This window comes from Chelmon rostratus, chromosome 7, assembly GCF_017976325.1.
Source record: "Chelmon rostratus isolate fCheRos1 chromosome 7, fCheRos1.pri, whole genome shotgun sequence".
NCBI classification, from domain to species: Eukaryota; Metazoa; Chordata; class Actinopteri; order Chaetodontiformes; family Chaetodontidae; genus Chelmon; species Chelmon rostratus.
The window spans coordinates 29,075,225-29,098,149 of record NC_055664.1 but is presented as its reverse complement, the minus strand read 5'-3'; the positions used below and the strand labels follow the sequence as shown (position 1 = coordinate 29,098,149).

At 45.9% G+C, this 22,925-nt stretch overlaps 2 protein-coding genes across 2 annotated transcripts; both read right to left on the bottom strand.

Moving 5' to 3' along the window:
* Positions 1 to 33: 33 nt before the first annotated feature.
* Positions 34 to 13,118, bottom strand: rnpepl1 (arginyl aminopeptidase like 1). Its single transcript, XM_041941377.1, has 11 exons — positions 11,110 to 13,118; positions 10,277 to 10,417; positions 7,976 to 8,127; positions 7,336 to 7,452; positions 7,024 to 7,259; positions 4,960 to 5,073; positions 4,735 to 4,847; positions 4,349 to 4,457; positions 3,662 to 3,889; positions 2,809 to 2,951; positions 34 to 1,975 (listed from the first exon to the last, which is right to left on the bottom strand). Exons 1-11 carry the CDS (start codon positions 11,599 to 11,601, stop codon positions 1,694 to 1,696), a joined length of 2,127 nt encoding a protein of 708 aa, XP_041797311.1. The 5' UTR covers positions 11,602 to 13,118; the 3' UTR covers positions 34 to 1,693.
* Positions 13,119 to 13,379: 261 nt separating this feature from the next.
* Positions 13,380 to 18,160, bottom strand: LOC121609446 (multidrug resistance-associated protein 5-like). Its single transcript, XM_041941086.1, has 6 exons — positions 17,660 to 18,160; positions 17,401 to 17,560; positions 17,188 to 17,266; positions 16,631 to 16,744; positions 16,373 to 16,537; positions 13,380 to 15,301 (listed from the first exon to the last, which is right to left on the bottom strand). The coding sequence occupies exons 1-6, from the start codon at positions 17,865 to 17,867 to the stop codon at positions 15,200 to 15,202; spliced, it is 828 nt and encodes a 275-aa protein (XP_041797020.1). The 5' UTR covers positions 17,868 to 18,160; the 3' UTR covers positions 13,380 to 15,199.
* Positions 18,161 to 22,925: the final 4,765 nt, after the last annotated feature.

Here is a 22,925-nt window from a genome sequence, read left to right as displayed (position 1 = left end):
AATGAAATATTTCTCATCAAGAATACAATCTGTCGTTTAAAGTGTTTATTTTTCATCAAACATTCATTACAAAGTTTCTGTGAGGAGGCGTTCAGTGACAGCTGGGAGAACAGATTAAACACAGATCAGAATACAGTGATCCAGTGCTGATCGGGATCAACTGATTTAAGTCAGTCAAACATTCTGGATCAGAGCAGGATTAACAAAGTAAAAACTGTATTTTTTTCAGTTTGAAGATAGGATCCGTCTCTTTCTGCCACTTCTCCTTTCTCTCAGTTGTTTTCAGAGTAAAAATCATCTGAATCAGTAAAATGCTGTTAAAAGTCTGGATCTTATTGCTGCTGATTGAAGATAAAAACAGTCAGAATCAACATTAAAGGGACAACGCAGGCGAGCCTAACTCTCAGTTCCCAGCTGCAGTGAACGCAGCAGTAAGGCCACTAAGGTGGGAGTCTGCTGGTGGACAGGTGTCATGACATTGAAAGTGTCCAGTTTCAGGGTGCCAGTATTGCCCCGAGTACTCGTCTGCAGGTTTGTTAGAATCAGGAGGTAGAGTTAAAGATGTTTCTTATTCATTTCAGCTACATGTTGTCAGTGATTAAAGCAGCACTTTGTTCAGTGAAGGACAGACACTTCCTCTAAAACAAGGCACACACCTGACCCACAGGTGTGTCACAGGCGTCAGAGGCTGCAGGGGGAATTAACGTGATCACAGTCATTATGTTGCAGATTATTCTGGCAGGAAGAGCTCACGACGACACATGAAAATAAAACTTATCTCACCAAAAGAACCTCTGTGAGGAAGTTCTAATTCAGATAAAAAGTTTAAAGTCACTGAATGACATCAGCATTTCCTGCAGCATCACCCCTCCACAATAAAACTCTGACCTTGAGAATAAAAGACCTTTACTTTGACAAGTGTTGTTGAGGCCGTCACTGAACTAACTGATCACAAACTGGAATTTGTTGATTAAAAAATGAATCTGCAAATTCTTTTGATGACAGTTCAAGTAATTTTCGAATCAAACTTCTGAACGACTCGGATCATTCTACTTCCTGTTTTTCTTCAGTTAACTTCTTTTCTGACGTTTCAAACCAAAGAGTGAAAACATCCAGATGAGTCACTTTAATCTCATAATTTTAGGTCCGATTCTTCAGACGGTTAAACTCGATTTACTCATTTCAGTTTTATGCTTCCTGACGTTTCCTCTGTGCGGCAGAAGAGGCATGCCGACGTCACCGCTGAGCAGACTCACCTGGGAAAACGAGCTATTTCAAGTGATCAGTTAAATTGCACTGAGGAATAAAAATCTTTACATCTTCAGCAGACCCTGGGACCACTGACGTCCAATCAGAGGAGCCGTCTCCGGCCGATTAAAGGTCCTGATGTCATAAGGATGTACTTGTCCTTACAAAGCACCCACGGTCACATGACTCGTCATGAAGCAGCAGCGCTGTGCCGCGACCTTTCACTCCCAACCCCCCCACCACCTCGACTTTACAAATCTCTGGAGTGAACTTCCTGTCGTACAGAGGCGGCGTTCGAACTTTCAGCTTTAGCCAGAGCTGTCGTCGTGGCAACAGCTCACATCGCGAGTCTGACAATGACATCATCCCGCCACCACGTTCCATCCTCTTTACCTGTAACGACCGACCAATCATAGCCACCGTCACGTGACGAGACAGGTGGACTTCACGCAGAGACGTTGACGTCCCGCAGAGCGATGGCGCCGGTCGTCCCGGCAGCAGTGGGGGCGGGCTGCGGCTGTGGGGAGGTGGAGGGGGGTACGATGGACAGAGCAGAGCCATTCTGATTGGTCGGGGGGGAGCTGGTCTGGAACAGGATCTGCTGTAGCGTCCGTCTGAGGTTTGGATGCAGGCGGCGCTGAGTCTGGTTGAAAATCTCCACGGCAAAGCACTTCATCACCCCGGCAACCAGGTCGTCGTACAGCGGCATTGTGTACATCCTGGACGTCTGTGAGGAGGAAAGACTGAATGTTAAACGTGGTTGACAGGTGTGACGACAGGTGTGACAACAGGTGTGACAACAGGTGTGACAACAGGTGTGATCTTCAGACAGACAAACCCAAAACTATTAGAATCGGACTGTTGAATACAAACAGATGCTCAGAAGACTGCACCGATCACACCAGTCACACTAGTAAGGCTGCACCGATCACACCAGTAACGCTGCACCGATCACACCAGTCACGCTGCACCGATCACACCTGTCACACCGCACCGATCACACCTGTCACACTGCACCGATCACACCGCACCGGTTACATCAGTCACCCTACAACAGTCCCCTCACACCTGTCACATTACACCTGTCACATTGTCTGATCACACAAGCTTTATTTTTGATGCTGTCTTCAGGGCTAACTCTGCTCCAGTGTCTCCTGTCTCTGCAGACAGTCTGGCTCCCCCTGCCTGAAGTTCAGCTGTTTTTTAATCATGACTGACGTGATCATAACAAATGTGTAAAAGAACTGAACAAGAGGACAAAGCAACACTTCACTGAAATGTTGCAGTAATATTACTTGAAATAATTGCTGCTGGATGTCAGTTAAGGATTGAGGAAGTTTTATTTTTGTTATGTCGAATATTCAACCAAAAACACACCACAGAGCTCCGTAATAGGAGAAACTGTGTAGTTGTTAATTCATGCTCCCATGACACGAAAACTAGATTTGTATCAAAGTAGAAAACAATGACGTGTGTAATTCATGGACTAGGTGGACAGATAATACTACAATAATACTAGGATAATACTGGCAGCGGTGTCGGCGGTGTACCGTTACTTACATGCTTGTGAAGGAAAGCTCGGACTCGTGGCAGTTCAGGGTAGAAGCTGTTCCTCACCACCATCTGCAGCCAGCGGATCTGAACCTCAGCATTCAGACCGTCGAACAGAGACGAGTAGCAGCCCGACAGACCCGCCATCACACCTGGGGAGGACAGGCAGATGACAGGTAAACCACAGGTAAACCACTACCAGCTGAATGTGCTCGGTGACACTGCCTCCACAACCCTGTGAGAGAACCAGGCTGTAAAGGCCAGAACCGACGTTCCTCAGAGAACCTGTCACATGGCCTGTTCTACTACCTGTTCGTCACACCTGTTAGTGGCTCACTCATTCATGATGTCACACTCTGATATCACTATTTCTGATTTGGTCATAACCACAGTTATTTTCAGACAGCCAGGAGCTGCAGCCACCTCCACCTCTTCCTCCACCTCTTCCTCCACCTCTTCCTCCACCACCAACTCCACCTCAATCTTCCCCTCTTCCATCTCCACCTCCTCCTCAAACTCCTCCTATCAGTGTCACTATGAATGTGAGTATCAATATCAGTATTAGTATCAGTCTTAGTATTGGTATCAGTATCAGTGTCAGTGTTAGTATTAGTATTAGTATTGGTATCAGTAACTGCATATTAGTATGAGTATCAGTCTTAGTATCAGTACCAGTATCAATATCAGTATCAGTATCAGTATCAGTATTAGTATCAGTATTGGTGTCAGTGTTAGTATTAGTATGAGTATCAGTATTAGAATCAGTATCAGTCTTAGTATCAGGATCAGTGTCAGTATTAGTATCAGTATTGGTGTCAGTATCAGTATGAGTATTAGTATCAGTATCAGTGTGACATCATACCGTGTGGCAGAGGAGAGAGGTCGAGCATGCGGTCCAGGAACAGGACGATCTGAAAGGTGCTCCAGGCTGAGAGGTCAAAGGTCGACACCGTCTGCAGGTCGGGGGCGTCGCCGCTCTTCCACAGGTCACACAGATCCTGAACGGGCTGAGTCAGAGCGCCCCCTGCTGACAGATCAGGCTCGTACAGAGGAGGTCCACACCCGCTCATCCAGCGCTCAAACTCCAGACCTGACACGCAAACAGGAAGTGATGTCACAGCCTCAGTCAGACATGGAACAAGAACTTAAGTACAAACTCAAGGTACTTGTACTTTCCATATAAAACGTGGATATGCTAATATGATGTGATGTAGTACTATGATCTACCCACTGGTATGTCAGAAAGTAAAACCTGCTCTCCGCTGGCAACAACATTAAAATGTTCTCACATGTACTGCATTTGTTTGTCATAAATACAGAATACGAGTACTTTTACTTTTGATACTTTGAGTACATTTTGCTGGTAATACTTCCATACTGAATGCAGGACTTTTTACCAGTAAGAGTATATTTAGACTACGGTATATCTACTTTTACTGAAGTAAATCATCTGAGTACTTCTTCATAAACAAATCAAATATTCCAGTAGTCTGAGATGTAAGTAATGGAGTATTTGGCTTGGGTATTACTGTGTGCAGAGTAGTCTCACCCTCTCTCTGGGCGACAGCAGCGTCCTTCAGCTCAGGGAAATAACCCAGGAAGTAGTCGATGAGGTCCTGAGCCACCACGCTCCGAAACTTAAACTGTGAGATGTAATCCTGAAGACACACACACGCACGCACACACGCACGCACGCACGCACACACAGACTGTGAGTGTGTGACTGAGAGTGTGTGTGTGACTGTGAGTGTGTGTGTGTGTGTGACTGTGTGTGTGTGTGTGAGTAACTGTGAGTGAGTGTGTGACTGTGAGTGAGTGTGTGACTGTGAGTGTGTGTGTGTGTGTGTGTGTGAGTGTGACTGTGAGTGTGTGTGTGTGTGTGTGTGTGTGTGTTTGAGTGTGTGTGAGTGTGACTGTGAGTGTGTGTGTACTGACCCTGAGGAAACAGTCGAAGCGTCTGATGTCTCCACACAGCTGCGACAGGTACGACACGAAACAGAAACCTTTCTCGTAGGTGAACAGATTCATCAGACAGCTGGGGTTCACACCTACAGACAAGAGGGGGGGGGGTCACAGTCATGTAAACTCACCTGTATGTGGCAATGACACCTGTGTGTGTGTGTGTGTGTGTGTGTGTGTGTGTGTGTGTGTGTGTGTTACCTGGCTCAAACTTGACCTGCAGTTTGCTCACAGGGTTGTTGTCTCCAAGGAGACGCAGCTGTCTGTGGAGTGCGTCCAATCGCACGGCAGTTTCCAGACAGGTGAATGCCTCACCTGAAGCAGGAAATCACTATGTTTCACTCTGTCGTGGTAATGACAATACAAACAGTATATGGCCAAAAGAATGTGGACACCCTTTGTGTATGTTATCATTGAAACCATCAAATGTCATCATTAACTACATCATCATCATTGCCATCATCATCATCGTCATCATCGTCGTATTTTTATGGAATGTTAATGAAATAATGAATTTATAAAGATTATAATAATTAATTATCTGCTTTGTTAAGACTTTATAAAAAGTACAAAACTAAACTTAACTTAAAATTAACCACCAGTCATAACATCACTGTCACTACTGCAACTATGACATATATAAACACCATGAAAGTAGTAGCAGTACTCAGCGTAGGCCTCAGTAGTAGTAGTAGTAGTAGTAGTAGCGGTAGTAGCAGTACTCTTACCATAGGCCTCAGTAGTAGTGGTAGTAGCAGTACTCTTACCGTAGACCTCAGTAGTAGTACTACTAGTAGTACTCTTAGCGCAGGCTCAGTAGTAGTAGTAGTAGTAGTAGTGGTAGTAGCAGTACTCTTACCGTAGGCCTCAGTAGTAGCAGTACTAGCAGTACTCTTACCGTAGGCTCAGTAGTAGTAGTAGTGGTAGTAGCAGTACTCTTACCGAAGGCCTCAGTAGTAGTAGTGGTAGGAGCAGTACTCTTACCGTAGGCCTCAGTAGTAGTAGTAGTAGTAGTATTAGTAGTAGTAGCAGTACTCTTACCGTAGGCCTCAGTAGTAGTGGTAGTAGCAGTACTCTTACCGTAGACCTCAGTAGTAGTAGTACTAGTAGTACTCTTAGCGTAGGCTCAGTAGTAGTAGTAGTAGTGGTAGTAGCAGTACTCTTACCGTAGGCCTCAGTAGTAGCAGTACTAGCAGTACTCTTACCGTAGGCTCAGTAGTAGTAGTAGTGGTAGTAGCAGTACTCTTACCGAAGGCCTCAGTAGTAGTAGTGGTAGGAGCAGTACTCTTACCGTAGGCCTCAGTAGTAGTAGTAGTAGTAGTAGTAGTAGTAGTAGTAGCAGTACTCTTACCGTAGGCCTCAGTAGTAGTAGTAGTAGTAGTACTGGCAGTACTCTTACCGTAGGCCTCAGTAGTATTAGTAGTAGCAGTACTCTTACTGTAGGCCTCAGTAGTAGCAGTAGTAGTAGCAGTAATCTTACCGTAGGCCTCAGTAGTAGTAGTAGTAGTAGCAGTAATCTTACCGTAGGCCTCAGTAGTAGTAGCGGTAGTAGCAGTACTCTTACCGTAGGCCTCAGTAGTAGTAGTGGTAGTAGCAGTACTCTTTCCGTAGGCCTCAGTAGTAGTAGTGGTAGTAGCAGTACTCTTACCGTAGGCCTCAGTAGTAGTAGTAGTAGTAGTAGTAGTAGTAGTAGTAGTAGTACTCTTACCGTAGGCTCAGTAGTAGTAGTGGTAGTAGCAGTACTCTTACCATAGGCCTCAGTAGTAGTAGTGGTAGTAGCAGTACTCTTACTGTAGGCCTCAGTAGTAGTAGTGGTAGTAGCAGTACTCTTACCGTAGGCTCAGTAGTAGTCGTGGTAGCAGCAGTACTCTTACCGTAGGCTCAGTAGTAGTAGTGGTAGTAGCAGTACTCTTACCGTAGGCTCAGTAGTAGTAGTGGTAGTAGCAGTACTCTTACCGTAGGCTCAGTAGTAGTAGTGGTAGCAGCAGTACTCTTACCGTAGGCCTCAGTAGTAGTAGTGGTAGTAGTAGTAGCAGTACTCTTACCGTAGGCCTCAGTAGTAGTAGTGGTAGCAGCAGTACTCTTACTGTAGGCCTCAGTAGTAGTAGTGGTAGTAGCAGTACTCTTACTGTAGGCCTCTGTAGTAGTAGTGGTAGTAGCAGTACTCTTACCGTAGGCTCAGTAGTAGTAGTGGTAGTGGTAGTAGCAGTACTCTTACCGTAGGCTCAGTAGTAGTAGTGGTAGTAGTAGTAGCAGTACTCTTACCGTAGGCCTCAGTAGTGATCCTGCGCTGGGCGTAGGTGGCCAGGCCTTCACTAAGCCACATCTCCTCCCATGTGGCGTTGGTGACGGCGTTGCCAAACCAGCCGTGGGCGATCTCATGGATGACATCGATCAGCAGGAACTCGCTGCTCTCCAGAATGGAGGCAATGATGAAGGTGAGGCAAGGATTCTCCATGGCGACGATGGGGAAGGATGGGGGGAGGAACACGATGTCACACCTGAGGGTCAGTCAGCGTTGTCACATTTAATGAACTGAGGTATTAATAATTATGCTGTTAAATCTACTGGGCTCACCTGCCCCACAGGTAAGGTCCAAACAGCTCCTCAGCTACTCCCAGCCAGCGCTCCACACTGCCCCCTAGTTTATTCACCGCGCAGGACAACAGACATGGCTCCGCCCACACACGACTCCTGGACAGCAGGGCTTTTTTTAAATCAACAAAAACTACGACAACAACAAAGAACACTCACTGACGACCGTCTCCATAGCAACGGGACAAGAACTATCACCTGAAGTTTTGGAATTAGATAAAGATTAAATGTTGGAAAAGACGAATGAACAGTTTCCTCCAGCAGCCAATCATATCTCTTCTTCACAAGTCGATTTATGTGTTTGACCTGTTGCACCAATTAGTTTGTATTTCAGTAACAAAACATCTAGTTTGACAGCTGTCACCAAATCCCATCGTACTGACACACGGTCACAGCCGTAAAACCTGTGTGTGCTCACTGAGGCCACAGCAGCTGTTAAACTGTGATTGTATCTTGTTTCTAAGCCACCTTTGTGTTGTTAAAGTAAAGGATGTGATTAAAAAGGATTTGCACAGTGATGATCAGCTTAAGTTTCGGGTCACAGATTTTGCTGCGACACCGATTCCTGACAGGACCGAAGAATCAGATTTCTGGAGAGACGGAGCAGGAACCAGAGACTGACCGTGGGCCGACGTCAACATGCTGCAGCTCTCCGGCCACTAACGCCACCAGGTAGGACGGGACAGGAAACTCCATGGAGAACTGAAAGATTCGGTCCGGTTTAGAGTATGAGCTCCGAGACGCACTCATCAGAACTGTCACTCCATCTGGAACCTGCAGAAGAAGATGGTGAAGAAGAGGAGGAAGAAGAGAAATGATGTTAGATGAGCTCGGGTCCACAGAAGACGGCAGAGTGTCGTGATGAAGTCTTCCTGAGTCCTTCATCCAATCACGTGCTGACAAAGTGTTGACCCTCTCTCCGTCCTCGCTGTGACCCACTGAGCCTTTCAGTCATGATACTACCACCTGTTACCAACCTCTGTGTACTAATACACATGTATCATCCAGCTGTCTTTATCCCTCTGTGTACTAATACATGTGTATCATCCAGTTGTCTCTATCCTTCTGTGTACTAATACACGTGTCATCCAGCTGTCTCTATCCCTCTGTGTACTAATACACATATATCATCCAGCTGTCTTTATCCCTCTGTGTACTAATACACATATATCATCCAGTTGTCTTTATCCCTCTGTGTACTAATACACATATATCATCCAGTTGTCTTTATCCCTCTGTGTACTAATACACATGTATCACCAGTTGTCTCTATCCCTCTGTGTACTAATACATGTGTATCATCCAGTTGTCTTTATCCCTCTGTGTACTAATACACGTGTCATCCAGTTGTCTTTATCCCTCTGTGTACTAATACATGTGTATCATCCAGTTGTCTCTATCCCTCTGTGTACTAATACACGTGTATCATCCAGTTGTCTCTATCCCTCTGTGTACTAATACACGTGTATCATCCAGTTGTCTCTATCCCTCTGTGTACTAATACATGTGTATCATCAGTTGTCTTTATCCCTCTGTGTACTAATACACGTGTATCACCAGTTGTCTCTATCCCTCTGTGTACTAATACACGTGTATCATCCAGTTGTCTTTATCCCTCTGTGTACTAATACACGTGTCATCCAGTTGTCTTTATCCCTCTGTGTACTAATACACGTGTATCATCCAGTTGTCTCTATCCCTCTGTGTACTAATACACGTGTATCATCCAGTTGTCTCTATCCCTCTGTGTACTAATACATGTGTATCATCCAGTTGTCTCTATCCCTCTGTGTACTAATACACGTGTATCATCCAGTTGTCTCTATCCCTCTGTGTACTAATACATGTGTATCATCAGTTGTCTCTATCCCTCTGTGTACTAATACACATGTATCATCCAGTTGTCTTTATCCCTCTGTGTACTAATACACATGTATCACCAGTTGTCTCTATCCCTCTGTGTACTAATACACGTGTATCATCCAGTTGTCTTTATCCCTCTGTGTACTAATACACATATATCATCCAGCTGTCTCTATCCCTCTGTGTACTAATACACGTGTATCATCCAGTTGTCTTTATCCCTCTGTGTACTAATACACATATATCATCCAGTTGTCTCTATCCCTCTGTGTACTAATACACGTGTATCACCAGTTGTCTCTATCCCTCTGTGTACTAATACACGTGTATCATCCAGTTGTCTTTATCCCTCTGTGTACTAATACACGTGTCATCCAGTTGTCTCTATCCCTCTGTGTACTAATACATGTGTATCATCCAGTTGTCTCTATCCCTCTGTGTACTAATACACGTGTATCATCCAGTTGTCTCTATCCCTCTGTGTACTAATACATGTGTATCATCCAGTTGTCTCTATCCCTCTGTGTACTAATACACGTGTATCATCCAGTTGTCTCTATCCCTCTGTGTACTAATACACGTGTATCATCCAGTTGTCTTTATCCCTCTGTGTACTAATACACGTGTATCATCCAGTTGTCTCTATCCCTCTGTGTACTAATACACGTGTATCATCCAGTTGTCTTTATCCCTCTGTGTACTAATACATGTGTCATCCAGTTGTCTTTATCCCTCTGTGTACTAATACACATGTATCATCCAGTTGTCTTTATCCCTCTGTGTACTAATACACATGTATCATCCAGTTGTCTTTATCCCTCTGTGTACTAATACACATGTTCTTGAGTTTTTAGGAGACTCTTTTTGCTTCTCGTCTCTTCTGTTTACTTTAAACTCATATTTATATGCAGCTTTATGTCGGTAAACTTGTGTTTGTACACACAGTGTGTACTTGAGTGTGTGTACATCGATTCTTTGATAATCATAATTTCAATGTGAAAACAAACATCAAAGGGAAGTCTGAGGTGAGGGTGTGGGGGGGTCAGGGGTCATGACTCACCCTCACAGTGGCAGTGTATGTGCTCTTGACAGCAGGCGTGTCGAAGCAGGGGAAGAAGGAGCGATTGCACACCGAGTGACCCTGAGTGAAGACCAGAGGACGGGACTGACCACAGGTCAGCTCGGAGTCCAACCACCAGATCTACATAAACAGACAAACATGACTTTAGAATTTCAAACCCTCCTCCGTACCTGAGCAGCCCTGAAAGGTCAGGCAGCATCCTGTCTTAAAGAGCTCTAAGTACTCTACGACCCCACTAGAACACTGTGTGCCTGGAAGTCAGGCTAACCTAAGGTTCCTGAAAGCTCCTGTGGAACCGTCTCCAGTCACTGTCCATGACACCCTGTCTACATTTAAACTGAGTCTGGCTCAGGCTTACAAGCCTCTAGTTTTGCTGCTATAGGCTGTGACTGCTGGGAGACTTCCCATGATGCACTGAGCTCCTCTCTTGTCCTCTCCCCCTTCATCTGTACACATTCATGTCCCATTAATGCATGTTACCAACTCATGCATGTTGTCTTCTCTCTCCCATACAACTCTCTCCTCCTGTAGTGTTCTGCCTCCAGAGCTGCAGAGTCTGGATCTGTGATCACCTACTGCCCACCTGTTCCTGCTCAACACCCGCTGCTACCATCGACATTGTTTTTATTATTATTATTATTATTGTTATTATTATTGTTGTTGTTATTGTTATTATTGTTGTTATTGTTGTTGTTGTTGTTGTTGTTGTACTGTACGTTCTCTCTCTCACTCACCCAGGACCTGGTTCTGCTTAAGGTTTCTGCCAAATTGAACTCATCACCTATCACGTCCTATTGTACTGGTCTCCTTACCGCTGGTCCATCTGTGGTTGTGTAGCGGACTGTAATCTGGATCAGTCGGCCCGGTTTCACTGTTGATGTCGGCAGGCTGATGTTCAGTGAGGAGCCGTAGTCTGTGAACGGGTCGACTCGGTATGTGAGGGAGAGGGGATCCTCCTGTCCGGCACCGGGGACCTTACAGTCGATGGAGTGGATGAGGAGGGAGGGATGGGAGTCCAGAACCAGGGTATGGATCCCTGGCTGGACCGGGATGAGGTCAAGAACCAACCAGCCACTCATCTCCTTCACAGCAAAGTTTAGCCGCAAGTCCAGGTGGAAATGTTGCAGCTGGAAGCAGCGAAAGTTAGACGCCGAGGCCACGTCTACCAGGGGGCATCGTGGGGATCCAGGACCCGGACTTGCTGAGGGCCTGCTGGAGTCCCCGACACACCGGGCCCCAGAGACCGGCAGGGATTTACGGCAACAGCACAGCGAAGTGGGAGTCTGGTGGAGCTCTGCCATCATGAGCTAAACCTGGGACTAAACCCCAACTAGACCTGGACTAACTGCATCAAAGACCAACGAAAATCACAGACTTCAGAATCAACGCCAACTGTCTTCACAAGGACAGGAAAGACCAGGACTGACCACATTCAAACCAATTTTAAACCAGAGACTGACTAAAGTCAACCATCTATGTAAGCCAGGCCAGACTACAATCAAAAACCCACTAAACCAAAGTCTAAGAAAACCTTTATTTGAACCAGAAATAAACAATATGGACCACTTAAATCAACAAATGAGCTCAAACCAGCTCCCACTTAAAATGTGAGATACTACATTTATATAACCCAGTTTACGGGACTAGTTCAACAGTGCAGTTTTAGAAGAGGACTTAATTTAAACCAGTTTTAAACCGAGACAGGCCGAAGTCTCTCTGTGAGCCTGGTCAAACTACATTCAAAGACCCATCAAACAAAATCTAGACCAGCTAGAAACACCAATAAGGACACTTAAATCAAGAACTGGATTTAACCCAGTACTACCTGCTTCTAGACTCCCTGTACACACATTTACAGCTCAGTTTAACACAGGACTAATTCACTACAATGGACTTAGACCAGGGCTTAATTTAAATTCTATTTAACCAAACTCAATCTACGTTTAAAGCCGGTCAAAAACCAAACCAGACCTAAATTTAACACAAGTAAGGGCACTTATGATTTAGAACTGAGCTTTAACTCAGGACTACCTGCCTCTAGACCCGAGTAAACCCGGTACACAACACATGTATGACCCAGTTCAGCACAGGACCTGATTATACTGGTCAGCCCAGATGTAACCAAACTTAGTCTACATTTAGACTCAGTTGAATTCAATCCCCTTTAGAAACCAGGCCAAACTAAGTTACATGAAGAAACTTACTCAACCAAGTCAAACTGGACTCAGAACCTGAACTCAGAACATGGTCTAAACAAGGAAAACCTGAATTAAGAACAAGTTCAGCTCTGTGAAGTCAAGACTTAAGGCCCGGTTTAGCTCATCTTAAATTCAATTTACCAACTCAAACTACGTTTCAACCCGGTTTTAGCCGAGGCTAGCTAATCTGTGAATTAGCGCCTTTAGCTTGAAGCTTTAAAAAACAGGCACTTTAACAGGCGAAGAGGTCAAACAGCGAGCAGCGGTCCCTCATTTCTCTAACCGGGCTAGCACAGCAGGCTAATTAGCACAGAGTCTAATTAGCATTAGCACCAGAGAGCGCATTGTCTGTGGTTTTAGAGGACAAACAGTCTATGTAAAATCCATCAGGACCCGGAGCAGAAGAACCAGACAAACACCGGCTGCTCATGTGAACTCACCACGGCTCCCTGCTCCGTGTCCCGACACTGAATCCAGGTCCTCCCGCTGGGGTTCAACGCTAGCTGCTGCTAATGTGTCTGTCCGGATGATGGAGGAGAGACAAGGAGATGAGACAGGAGAGTTTTATCCAACAAAGAGACACAAGACAACAGAGAAGGACTGGGAGGACACAGGAGGCTCTGCTCCGGACAAAACAGGAAGTAACAACAGCAGGAAAAAGTTTCTGCAGGCCGGAGGGGGCGCTGTGGAGCCAATTACAGCAACAGCAGGTCAAAGGTCATCATTCATTCATCCCATCCAATTCACCAACACAGAAAAAACAAGGAGCACATAACAGGAAATGTGATCGTATAATAAGAAAACAAGTGTGTTTATTTATACAGCACAAGAAATTACAACGAAATCATTCAGATGAACAGAAAAGGAGAAATGACTGACAGATGGAGTCAGTAATCATTAGAGAGGCGTTCAAGAGCACTTCTTTTAAAAAGGAAAAATAACAGGAACTAATTATCCATAACAATGGTCCCATGAATTAGAGCCAGAAGGTCCAGATTATTTTTGAAATAAATCTATGTAACTATGTACAAGTCAAAACTGTTTCTGCTGTGGAAGAACAAAAACTACGAGGATCCATTTCAAACTGAAGTTTCTGATGTAAAAGCTGATCAATACAAACATGTTTCCTGATTATCTTCCCCCAGCAGGTCTGAGGTCAGCACTATGCTGCTTTATGTTCTCATTCATTCATACATTTGCTGTAATTCAGTGATGTAAAATACAAACAAACAATTATTTACAGATCAAAAGATCGAAAGAGGGAATTTAAGACATAAAACAGACAAAAAGAAAGAGATCAGGAGCTGTTTCTGAACAAGATTCGAGCTTTGTGAAGTCAGCTTATTTAAGATGAGCTTTTTAAATCTTGTGTTTGACTGACTTCAGATCAGACTAAAGTCATGAAGTGTGAACCAGAGCTAAAGTTCACTTAAAGCCATCTTTGTCTTGGAAAATCTTCATCAGGAAGAACACGTTTCATCTTAAAATAACTGTGTCAGTGGTTCAGAACACCTGCTCCTGTTATGACGTCACGCTAAAGGCTGCTGGAAAAATACAGCAGACACACACAGACGTTTTCTACAAGGCTGCTTGTTAATTCAGCTGTGATACTAAATGATGCAGTCATGTGACTAATCACATGACTAAACCTTTCACTTCCTCTATGTGCTGAGCCTCATACAGTTTTTAAAGAACTCTGTTCCAGCGAAGATAACACGTTCCTCTGAGGACAAACTCACCTCAACACAGAAGATCAGAAGATTTTTTACAGTGTGACGGCAGCAGCGACACGAACGAAACAAAAATCAGTAAAAACAACAGCCGTTAACAGACCGCTGGGACAACACCATCACATTTTAAAAAGACAAGAAGAAGACAGATTTACGCACCTGCAGGACACACCTGAGGCTCCTTTAGAAAAAGGACTGAATAGAAGTTTAGAGGTGATTATCTTCAGTGAGTTCACATCAACATTAAAGGAAAACAAACCTTTTTATTGCTTCTGTTTTATTTACATCCTTTTTTTTTAATTTACAGACTCATATCTGTTTCTGTGGCTTCACTGAATCTGCCCGTGTTTTTGTTGTAACTCCAGTCCAGGAAGAAGCTGAAAAAGTCAGCGCAGGTGTCCTGGTGGTCTGGTGGTCTGGTGGTCTAAGAATCCAAACCTTTGTTCCATATTCAACCTGCCTGCCTCTCAGCTCTGCACTTATGAAACAAAACAGAATGAGCAAATGTAAAAATCAAAGAAGAAGAAGGCGGCGTGCTTCAGGTGAATCATAGAAACATTTTCTTCTTCTGCTTCACTGTCCTGCTTTCACTTCCTGACCTGCTGCCAACATCCAATCACATGGCGCCAGGTCATCAGTCAGGTGGTCATGATCAAACATCAGGTTTCAAAAACAGATTAAAACATTGTTGAGCACAAAAAGTCTTAATGTTGCAACAAAGCAACAGCAAGTCACTGCGATGATGATGATGATGACGATGATGAGACATCAAAGACAGGACAGAAGTCATAGCAGACTCTGTTTGAGTGCTGAATGTCTTCATTTGTCTTAGATTTGTTTGTATCAGCCCAGCAGGGCTGCTCTCAGCGTTATTATCTATCACACAGGAAACAGCACAGGAACAGTCACATCTGTTTTCACCGTCCCCTTAAACAAACATTTACAGGAACCCAGTCTGACCTTTATCCTCCTCTTCATCCGCGGACAGAGATCTTGTTTTCCACAGCGGCTAGCATGGAGCGCAGCCGAGAGTTCTCATTGGCCAGCAGCTTGGACGGCTCATCGAACTCTGCCACCTGAACCAATCAGATCAAAGGAAGCTTCATGTACAGTCACATTTCTCCGTGCGTTCGAATAACATTTAAATTAAATGGGAACAAAATTAACATGTAACTAATGATACAAGAGTTAGATCATACAGGGATTTATTTTTTCACTTTCTGATAAATTATGTCACATCCAGGATTCAGATTTTGATGCTACCATCCCAGGGTATCGCCCGAACGTATCCTCCGGGTCGGTTTGTGTTTGTACCTGTGCTCGGTCATCATGTGACCGTGTCACATGGGTGGTGAAGTGGCCCCCGCCCTGTCTGAGACTGAGAGCGTGGCCAGAATCCACTCCTGTTCTGTTCCTCTACTCCAGGTGCAGAGCACAGAGGACCATCACTCCAGTGTGACAGATACATCACACACATTTTGGTTCACACTGGTACGTTATGGGTCGGGTATCGTTTTTATTCTTCGCTGTTCGGCAAAGACATTAAGCCTGAAGTTAAAGCTGCGATTCTCAGCTGTTCAGAATCTACGTTGCATTTACCCACAGCCAAACATCCGCCTTCGATCACAGAAAGAGACTCACACCGACGGAATAAACACAAAGAAAAACTGATGGCGACCACAAACAATTCCCTGAAAAACACCTGGGACCCCCGGCTGGAACCGACTGACTGAAGCTCTGGGGTCAGTGTTGTTGGTCTGTTCCTGTTGTGTATGATGGAATCTGCTTTGCTGTGATGTGTTGATGTTTGTTAGTTCAACAATTCTCAACACAAAGCATTAAAAACAGAATAAACAGTCATGTATCTGAATCTTTTAGTATTAGAAATATGACACGTGTCCTTTTTTCTCGATCAGTATTGGACGTTAAAGGTATGAAACTGGTGATAAAATAAAACACAAACTACATAAAATACCTCAGAAACTGACTAAAATGTGAGTACAGCTAAGAAAAGATCAAATCAAATCCCCTCTGCTTTACAGTCAGAAGCATTAAACTCCTCATCTTCCAACCTGAGTATCTAACCACTCCTGACTCAGATCTAGGTGACCCCTGCTGAATCCCTAGTGGCGAGTGCCGAACAGTACCTGTCCCTGGTTGAGCACCATGATGCGGTCTGAGGCGAGGACGGTGTGGAGCCGGTGAGCGATGGTCAAGGTGGTGCAGTCCTGAAACGAACTCCTGATGGTCTCCTGGATCAGAGCGTCCGTCTCCGCATCCATAGCTGCCGTCGCCTCGTCAAGAATCAGGACCTGAGAGACCAGAACTGAGCGATCAGAAAACAGCGCCCGGGGGGAGGAAGAGAATGAGTGTCTGTCTCTCAGACCTGTCTGTCTGTCTCTCACCTTGCACCGTCTCAGCAGAGCTCTGGCCACACACAGCAGCTGTCTCTCTCCCACTGAGAAGTTTTCTCCTTTCTCCACCACCTCCGACTCCAACTTCAGCGGCAGCTGGGACACCTGCCGGACGGACAAGAAGTCAGTCAGCAGGTGGACAGGTGTGTGTCTGTTGAGCTGAATGACTCCAGTTTATTGTGTATTCCTGCTCCCCGTTGTGGTTCTGGGGAAAACCACCATCCTTTGTTGCAGTGTTTCCAATACATTTACCAAATATACACTAAAATCTGCTCCACCAGGAAAGGTGAGCCATGACTTTTGGTAGTGTTTCATCACACTTGTGTTTTTCATAATGAGAAGAATTATCAGAGGAACATGTAGCTAAGTGCTTCTCTAAGCCACTACTCTTGGAAGATGTACGACATCACCCACACGCATCATTAGAACTTTCAATGAGAGCATTTACACCAGCAAAGGTCAAGTTTTCATCCCTCATTTAAAGGCTGAAGACACCTGTAGGTGACAAAACTGAGACGTTGTATAGTACGTAGACTGTTTGTACTCACACACTCCTTCATGTGACTTCTCTCCAAAGCATCCCAGATCTGCTCTTCACTGTACTGGTTAAAGGGGTCCAGATTGGACCTGGAAACATGCACATCTGATCTGAACTAATGTCCCGTTACATCAAAGTCATGTATGTGCTGTGACAAAAACTTTTTCTCATAATTTCCAGTTTATCAGATTTCTGAGGGACAGATTTCCTCAAGTGTTCCTACCTGACTGACCCACTGAACAGCACTGGGTCCTGGGGGATGATTGACAGCTTGCTGCGGAGGTCAGCCAATCCAATGTCACTGATGTCGATGCCATCGATCAGGATGGAGCCTCCGCAGTGCTCCACCAGCCTGAACAAAACCACACCCAGAGACGACTTCCCTGCACACATGCAGACAGACAGGCAGACAGGGTGACCCCAGGTCTCAGAGTCTTCATCAGTAAACCCCATGACCTGTCGAGAACCAGAACCTGTCCTACCTGATCCAGTCCTGCCTACAATGCCGACCTTCTCTTTGGGTTGGATAGTGCAAGAGATCCTGTTGAGAACCAGAGGGAGGTTCTCCTGGTACCTCATGTCCACCTCCTTAAGCACCAGCTCCCCCTGCTGGGGCCAGTCGGCCAGAGGGGTGCGACCTTTGAGCCGGGCTGGGGCCTCCTGGGACAGGGACTGAGACATAAACAACATCGTGATTATTCCAGGCTAGAAAAGAGACGATACGCATGCGGAGGCTGAAACACGCGGATGTGTGCTGCCCTTAAGACAACAAGCAGGTGTACCTTTACTGGTCTTTGGTTCCTCCTTACCTGATAAATCCTCACTCAGATATCTGGGAGGCTCTCCCTCTTGACCATCATCTGAAGTGTTGATAAACTGAGGCCCACAGAGGATCAAGCTGAGACAGAGATAATTATTCATGCTTTTATTTTATCTAGACTACTGTAATTCTCCTTCCCTGGATCACTTTAGAGTGGTCCAGAATAGACCAGGGCCTTTAAATGGTCTTAGTGTGGATCTGGATCTGGTCTGGATTTCTCTGTGCAGGGTCAGACACCTCCCTATATTAATGGTCTACTGCAGCTCTGCATCTGCAGCAGGTCCATGAGGATTGAACAGGTCAGGGCTCATTGGTTGAACTCCCAGTACCTGGATGTAGTGATGGATTCTCTCCACAGAGGTGAAGCGAGCTTCAGTCTCAGAGGCCAAACGCACTGTGAACTGGAACAACCCTGTTAACTGAAAGAGGGACAGACAGTTTCCCGTCACAATGTTGAGGCATTTGGGTGTAAAGCTCACCCCTGTCAACGCCCACAGGAAGATGCCTTTAGGTTACCTGGACAGCGTAGGAGATGGCAAGGCCAGCGTAAGCAGGAGGGATCTGCCCGTGCATCAGGACCATCATCAGGGCAGTGATGCTGATCAGAGCCACACTGATGATGTCCAGACGCACCGCCAGCCAGCGCATTGCACAGCTGAACAGGTAGAACGGAGCCTGGTTCTGGTCCAGCAGAACCTGGTACCTGAAAACGATCACACATTCAAACTCTGTATGGGGCACAGGTCCTGGATCATATCCTCTTAGGGTATTCTAAGATATTTCTGTGTAGTTTCCCACTTTCACTGGTTCCCACACTAACCTGTTTAGAAAGTCAGGGCCCCTGTCGTAGGCCTGCAGCGTGGTCAGGCCTTGGATACTGGAAGTGATGTGGGACATGAAAGGTGACATTGTCACATTGTCGAGGCGCTTCAGCTCCCTGATGAAGACCCTGGAGACGCTGTGGAGTGCAGCAAACAGCAGCACCAGGGGACCCACGGCCACCAGGAACCATGGGAAAACACAGCTGATGACACCCAGGCAGAAGAAGACCAGGATCACATTCTGGATGAACATCTCAGCCTGGAAGGGCAGACGAGTGTCGACTGTAAGGAAAAATGTAAAAAGTTATCACCGAAGTTTCCAAAAGGCTCTACGACTCGGTCAGGGACCAACCAGCATCTCAAAGGCTGAGGTGCAGTCCTGTCCTTTACCTTCGTCCATGTCCTTGGAGAAGCGGTTGAGGATTCGCGAGGTGGGTGTTGTATCAAAGAACTTCATGGGGCAGCGGAGGATCTTGTGGAACAGCAGGTCATGCAGCTTAGAAGAGGCACGCAGAGTTCCCTGCAGGACACAGATAGGCCAAGATTCAACACCATCCACCACTGATGGCCTGCAGCCACTGAGATACACCAGATGCTGATGATGTGCTGGGTGCACATTGGACCAATCTTTAAACCCTATATGAGGGGCCACCCCCGCACATTAACTGGTTGTCTCCATCCAATGGGGTGAACCTTTGAGCACTGATAGATCAGGATACATCACTGTCCTATTTCAATACCAGCTTCAACTCAGCTCTCCAGAAGATCTGCAACATGGACACACCCAGACTGCTGTGTGCTGATCTGTCTGGTGGGTCACTAAAGATGAAGAGCTGCATATACGGTGACTGTGGGATACACGAAAAGGAAGGATTTTGGTTTTTATGATACTTTTCATGGAGGTGTGAGTGACCTTGACGAAGGCGATGCCTCTGATGAGTTTGAAGAGCAGCATGACTCCCATGGACGAGGCGTAGACAGTGACGTAGTATTGCATCATGGGATTGTCCTTTATGCTGGCGCTCACAGTTGAGCTGTTGTCCTGGGTTACTGTGGTGTTCTGGAAAAACAGGAACAGGAGAGACAGGAGAGGAGTCAGGAGGAGAAAACCAGTTACTAGAGGAGGAGGTAAACGGACAGGAGAAGAAACATTATGACGAGGAGATGATGAGGAGGAAGGGATGAGTAGGTGATGATGAGGTGGAGATGAGGAGGTGATGAGGAGGAGGCGATGAGGAGGAGGCGATGAGGATATGATGAGGTTTGGAGTAGGAGGAAGTGATAAGGAGGAGGAGGTGACGATGAGGAGGTGATGAGGAGGAGATGATGAGAAGGATGTAATCAGGAGGTGATATACAGAGATGATGATCAGGAGGAGGTGATGATGAGGTGGAGATGAGGAGGCGATGAGGAGGAGGCGATGAGGATATGATGAGGTTTGGAGTAGGAGGAAGTGATAAGGAGGAGGAGGTGATGATTAGGAGGAGATGAGGAGGTGATGAGGAGGAGATGATGAGAAGGATGTAATCAGGAGGTGATATACAGAGATGATGATCAGGTGGAGGTGATGATGAGAAGGATGTAATCAGGAGGTGATATACAGAGATGATGATGAGGAGGAGGTGATGATGAGGTGGAGATGAGGAGGTGATGAGGAGGAGACGATGAGGATATGATGAGGTTTGGAGTAGGAGGAAGTGATAAGGAGGAGGAGGTGATGATGAGAAGGAGATGATGAGAAGGACGTAATCAGGAGGTGATGAGGAGGAGGTGATGATGAGGAGGTGACAAGGACGTGAGGAGGAGGTGTCTGACCCCGCTGCCCTGGTTGATCCAGTAGCTGAGCCACCACTGGCAGAAGGTGGAGCTTCCCACATTGAGGACGAACACAGCCAAAATCAGCAGGCAGGAGGTGGAGCCACCACACGCCCCCATGTAGAGGCGGAACACGGGCCAGGCCACGCCCCCAGATGGCTGCTCCTCCCCTTTTATGTCACACGACCAAGTACAGTGACACACAGCAGAAAATGATAAAAAAACATATTTCCATTAAAATAATGGATTTTTTTCAACATGAACAAAAACACTGTATCTTTAAATGTGAATATGTGAATTAATTACTGAATAATTTAATTAAGAAATTAAAACCCCTTATCTTTATTACAAATGGTACTTTTTGTAATAAAGATAAGGGGTTTTAAACTATTCAAACAATTCAAAACGTATAAGAAGGCTGTTAAAATGCCTGACTCGCACTTTTTTCTTTTATTGTTAAACTTGTTTCTATAAATAAAGTGAGAGAACAAAAGAAAGTTACCGTTCTCCTTGACGACAGGAGCGTTCTTCTTCACTGATCCTGGTTTAATATCTGCTGGTTTCCTCTGAGAACTGCCCGTCTTCCTGCTGGGAGCCTGAAACAGACAGATGGACAGACAGTCAGACAGATGGACAGACAGTCAGACAGACAGACAGTCAGACAGACAGACAGACGGAAGGACAGACAGACAGACAGACAGATGGACAGACAGGCAGACAGACAGTCAGACAGACAGACAGATGGACAGACAGGCAGACAGACAGTCAGACAGACAGGCAGGCAAACAGACAGACAGACAGACAGTCAGATGGACAGACAGGCAGACAGACAGTCAGACAGACAGGCAGGCAAACAGACAGACAGTCAGATGGACAGACAGGCAGACAGACAGTCAGACAGACAGACAGACAGATGGACAGACAGGCAGACAGACAGTTACTGTAGACAGACAGACGGACAGAAAGACAGATTGTCAGACAGATAGACAGACAGACAGACAGGCAGGCAGACAGACAGACAGACAGATGGACAGGCAGACAGACAGACAGTTACTGTAGACAGATGGACAGACAGACAGGTACCTCTATGTAAGGAGTGTCTCCCAGCTGGAAGCGGTTGAACATGGCAGCATAGTCTCTATTCAGTTTCATCAGGTCGTCATGGTTACCCTGCTCCACTATACTCCCCTCCCTCATCAGGATGACATCATCACAATCCACCAGGTACTGCACACACAAACACACACAGCTTATCTTCACGGCCGCCGTTCCACTTCAGCCGACGAAGTGTTCCTGCTCCCTTCAGGACGAGGTTTACCTGCAGCTGGTGGGTGACGAAGATGACGGTCTTGTGGCGAAGTTGCTTTCTGATGGCACTGCGGAAGATGTGGTTGGCCACGTGGGCGTCGAGGGCACTGAGCGGGTCATCCAGGATGTAAACGTCGCGGTTGCTGTAGAGGGCGCGTGCCAAGCTGATTCGCTGGCGCTGCCCACCGCTCAGGTTGGCGCCACGCTCACCGATCTGAAATATGTCAGAAACATGAACGTCTTCAGAAAGCTGTCATTTTTCATGTCAAAAGATAATTATGTCAAAATAAGATTTGGAAGCGTAACCACTGCTGAAAAGCTAACACGCTAACGTCTGAGGTAGTCTAACATAAGCAGGAAAAATATTTTTAAGGCCCAAACTCGTGGAAAGTGGGTTCAGGTCTTCATGTCTTTATCAGTAGATTTAACAATCCACCAGAGAGTCCTGCTGCCCAAACCTCGTAAAGTGCCACCAACCTGATACTCTTCACAGAGGTCTAAATAAACCATGAGTCCCTCTACACTGCAGGAACTCATCAAAACATGATGCAACATGTTTTCATTGCTTCTGGTTCCACATTTGTTTTGGGGAAGAGTCTCTGAAGCTGAGGAAGTGATACGAAATCCAAGTTCAGCTACTCTCAGGGCCTGGTGGCAGCGTTGGTTGAGCAGATGCGATGCCACCACTTTACTGCTGTATCTGCGAGGAGCAGGGCAACCGATGGTTGGACAGCCTGTCTAGCCTTGATTAGTGTTTGTTGCCAGGAGGATGCTCAGAGGGGTCAGCTGTTAGAAACTGAAAGGTAGACCAAAAGATTTTTCAATGATTTCCACTGCCTATCTGAGACTGGGTTGTAATTGAAGCAGAATGAGTAAGGTAGCCCAGTTGTACACCCCTCTAGCCACATCTTCTAGGTCACCCCGGAGGAAATCAGGGTGTTTGAGACTGGACGGGATATATAATCCCTCCAGTGTATTCTGGGT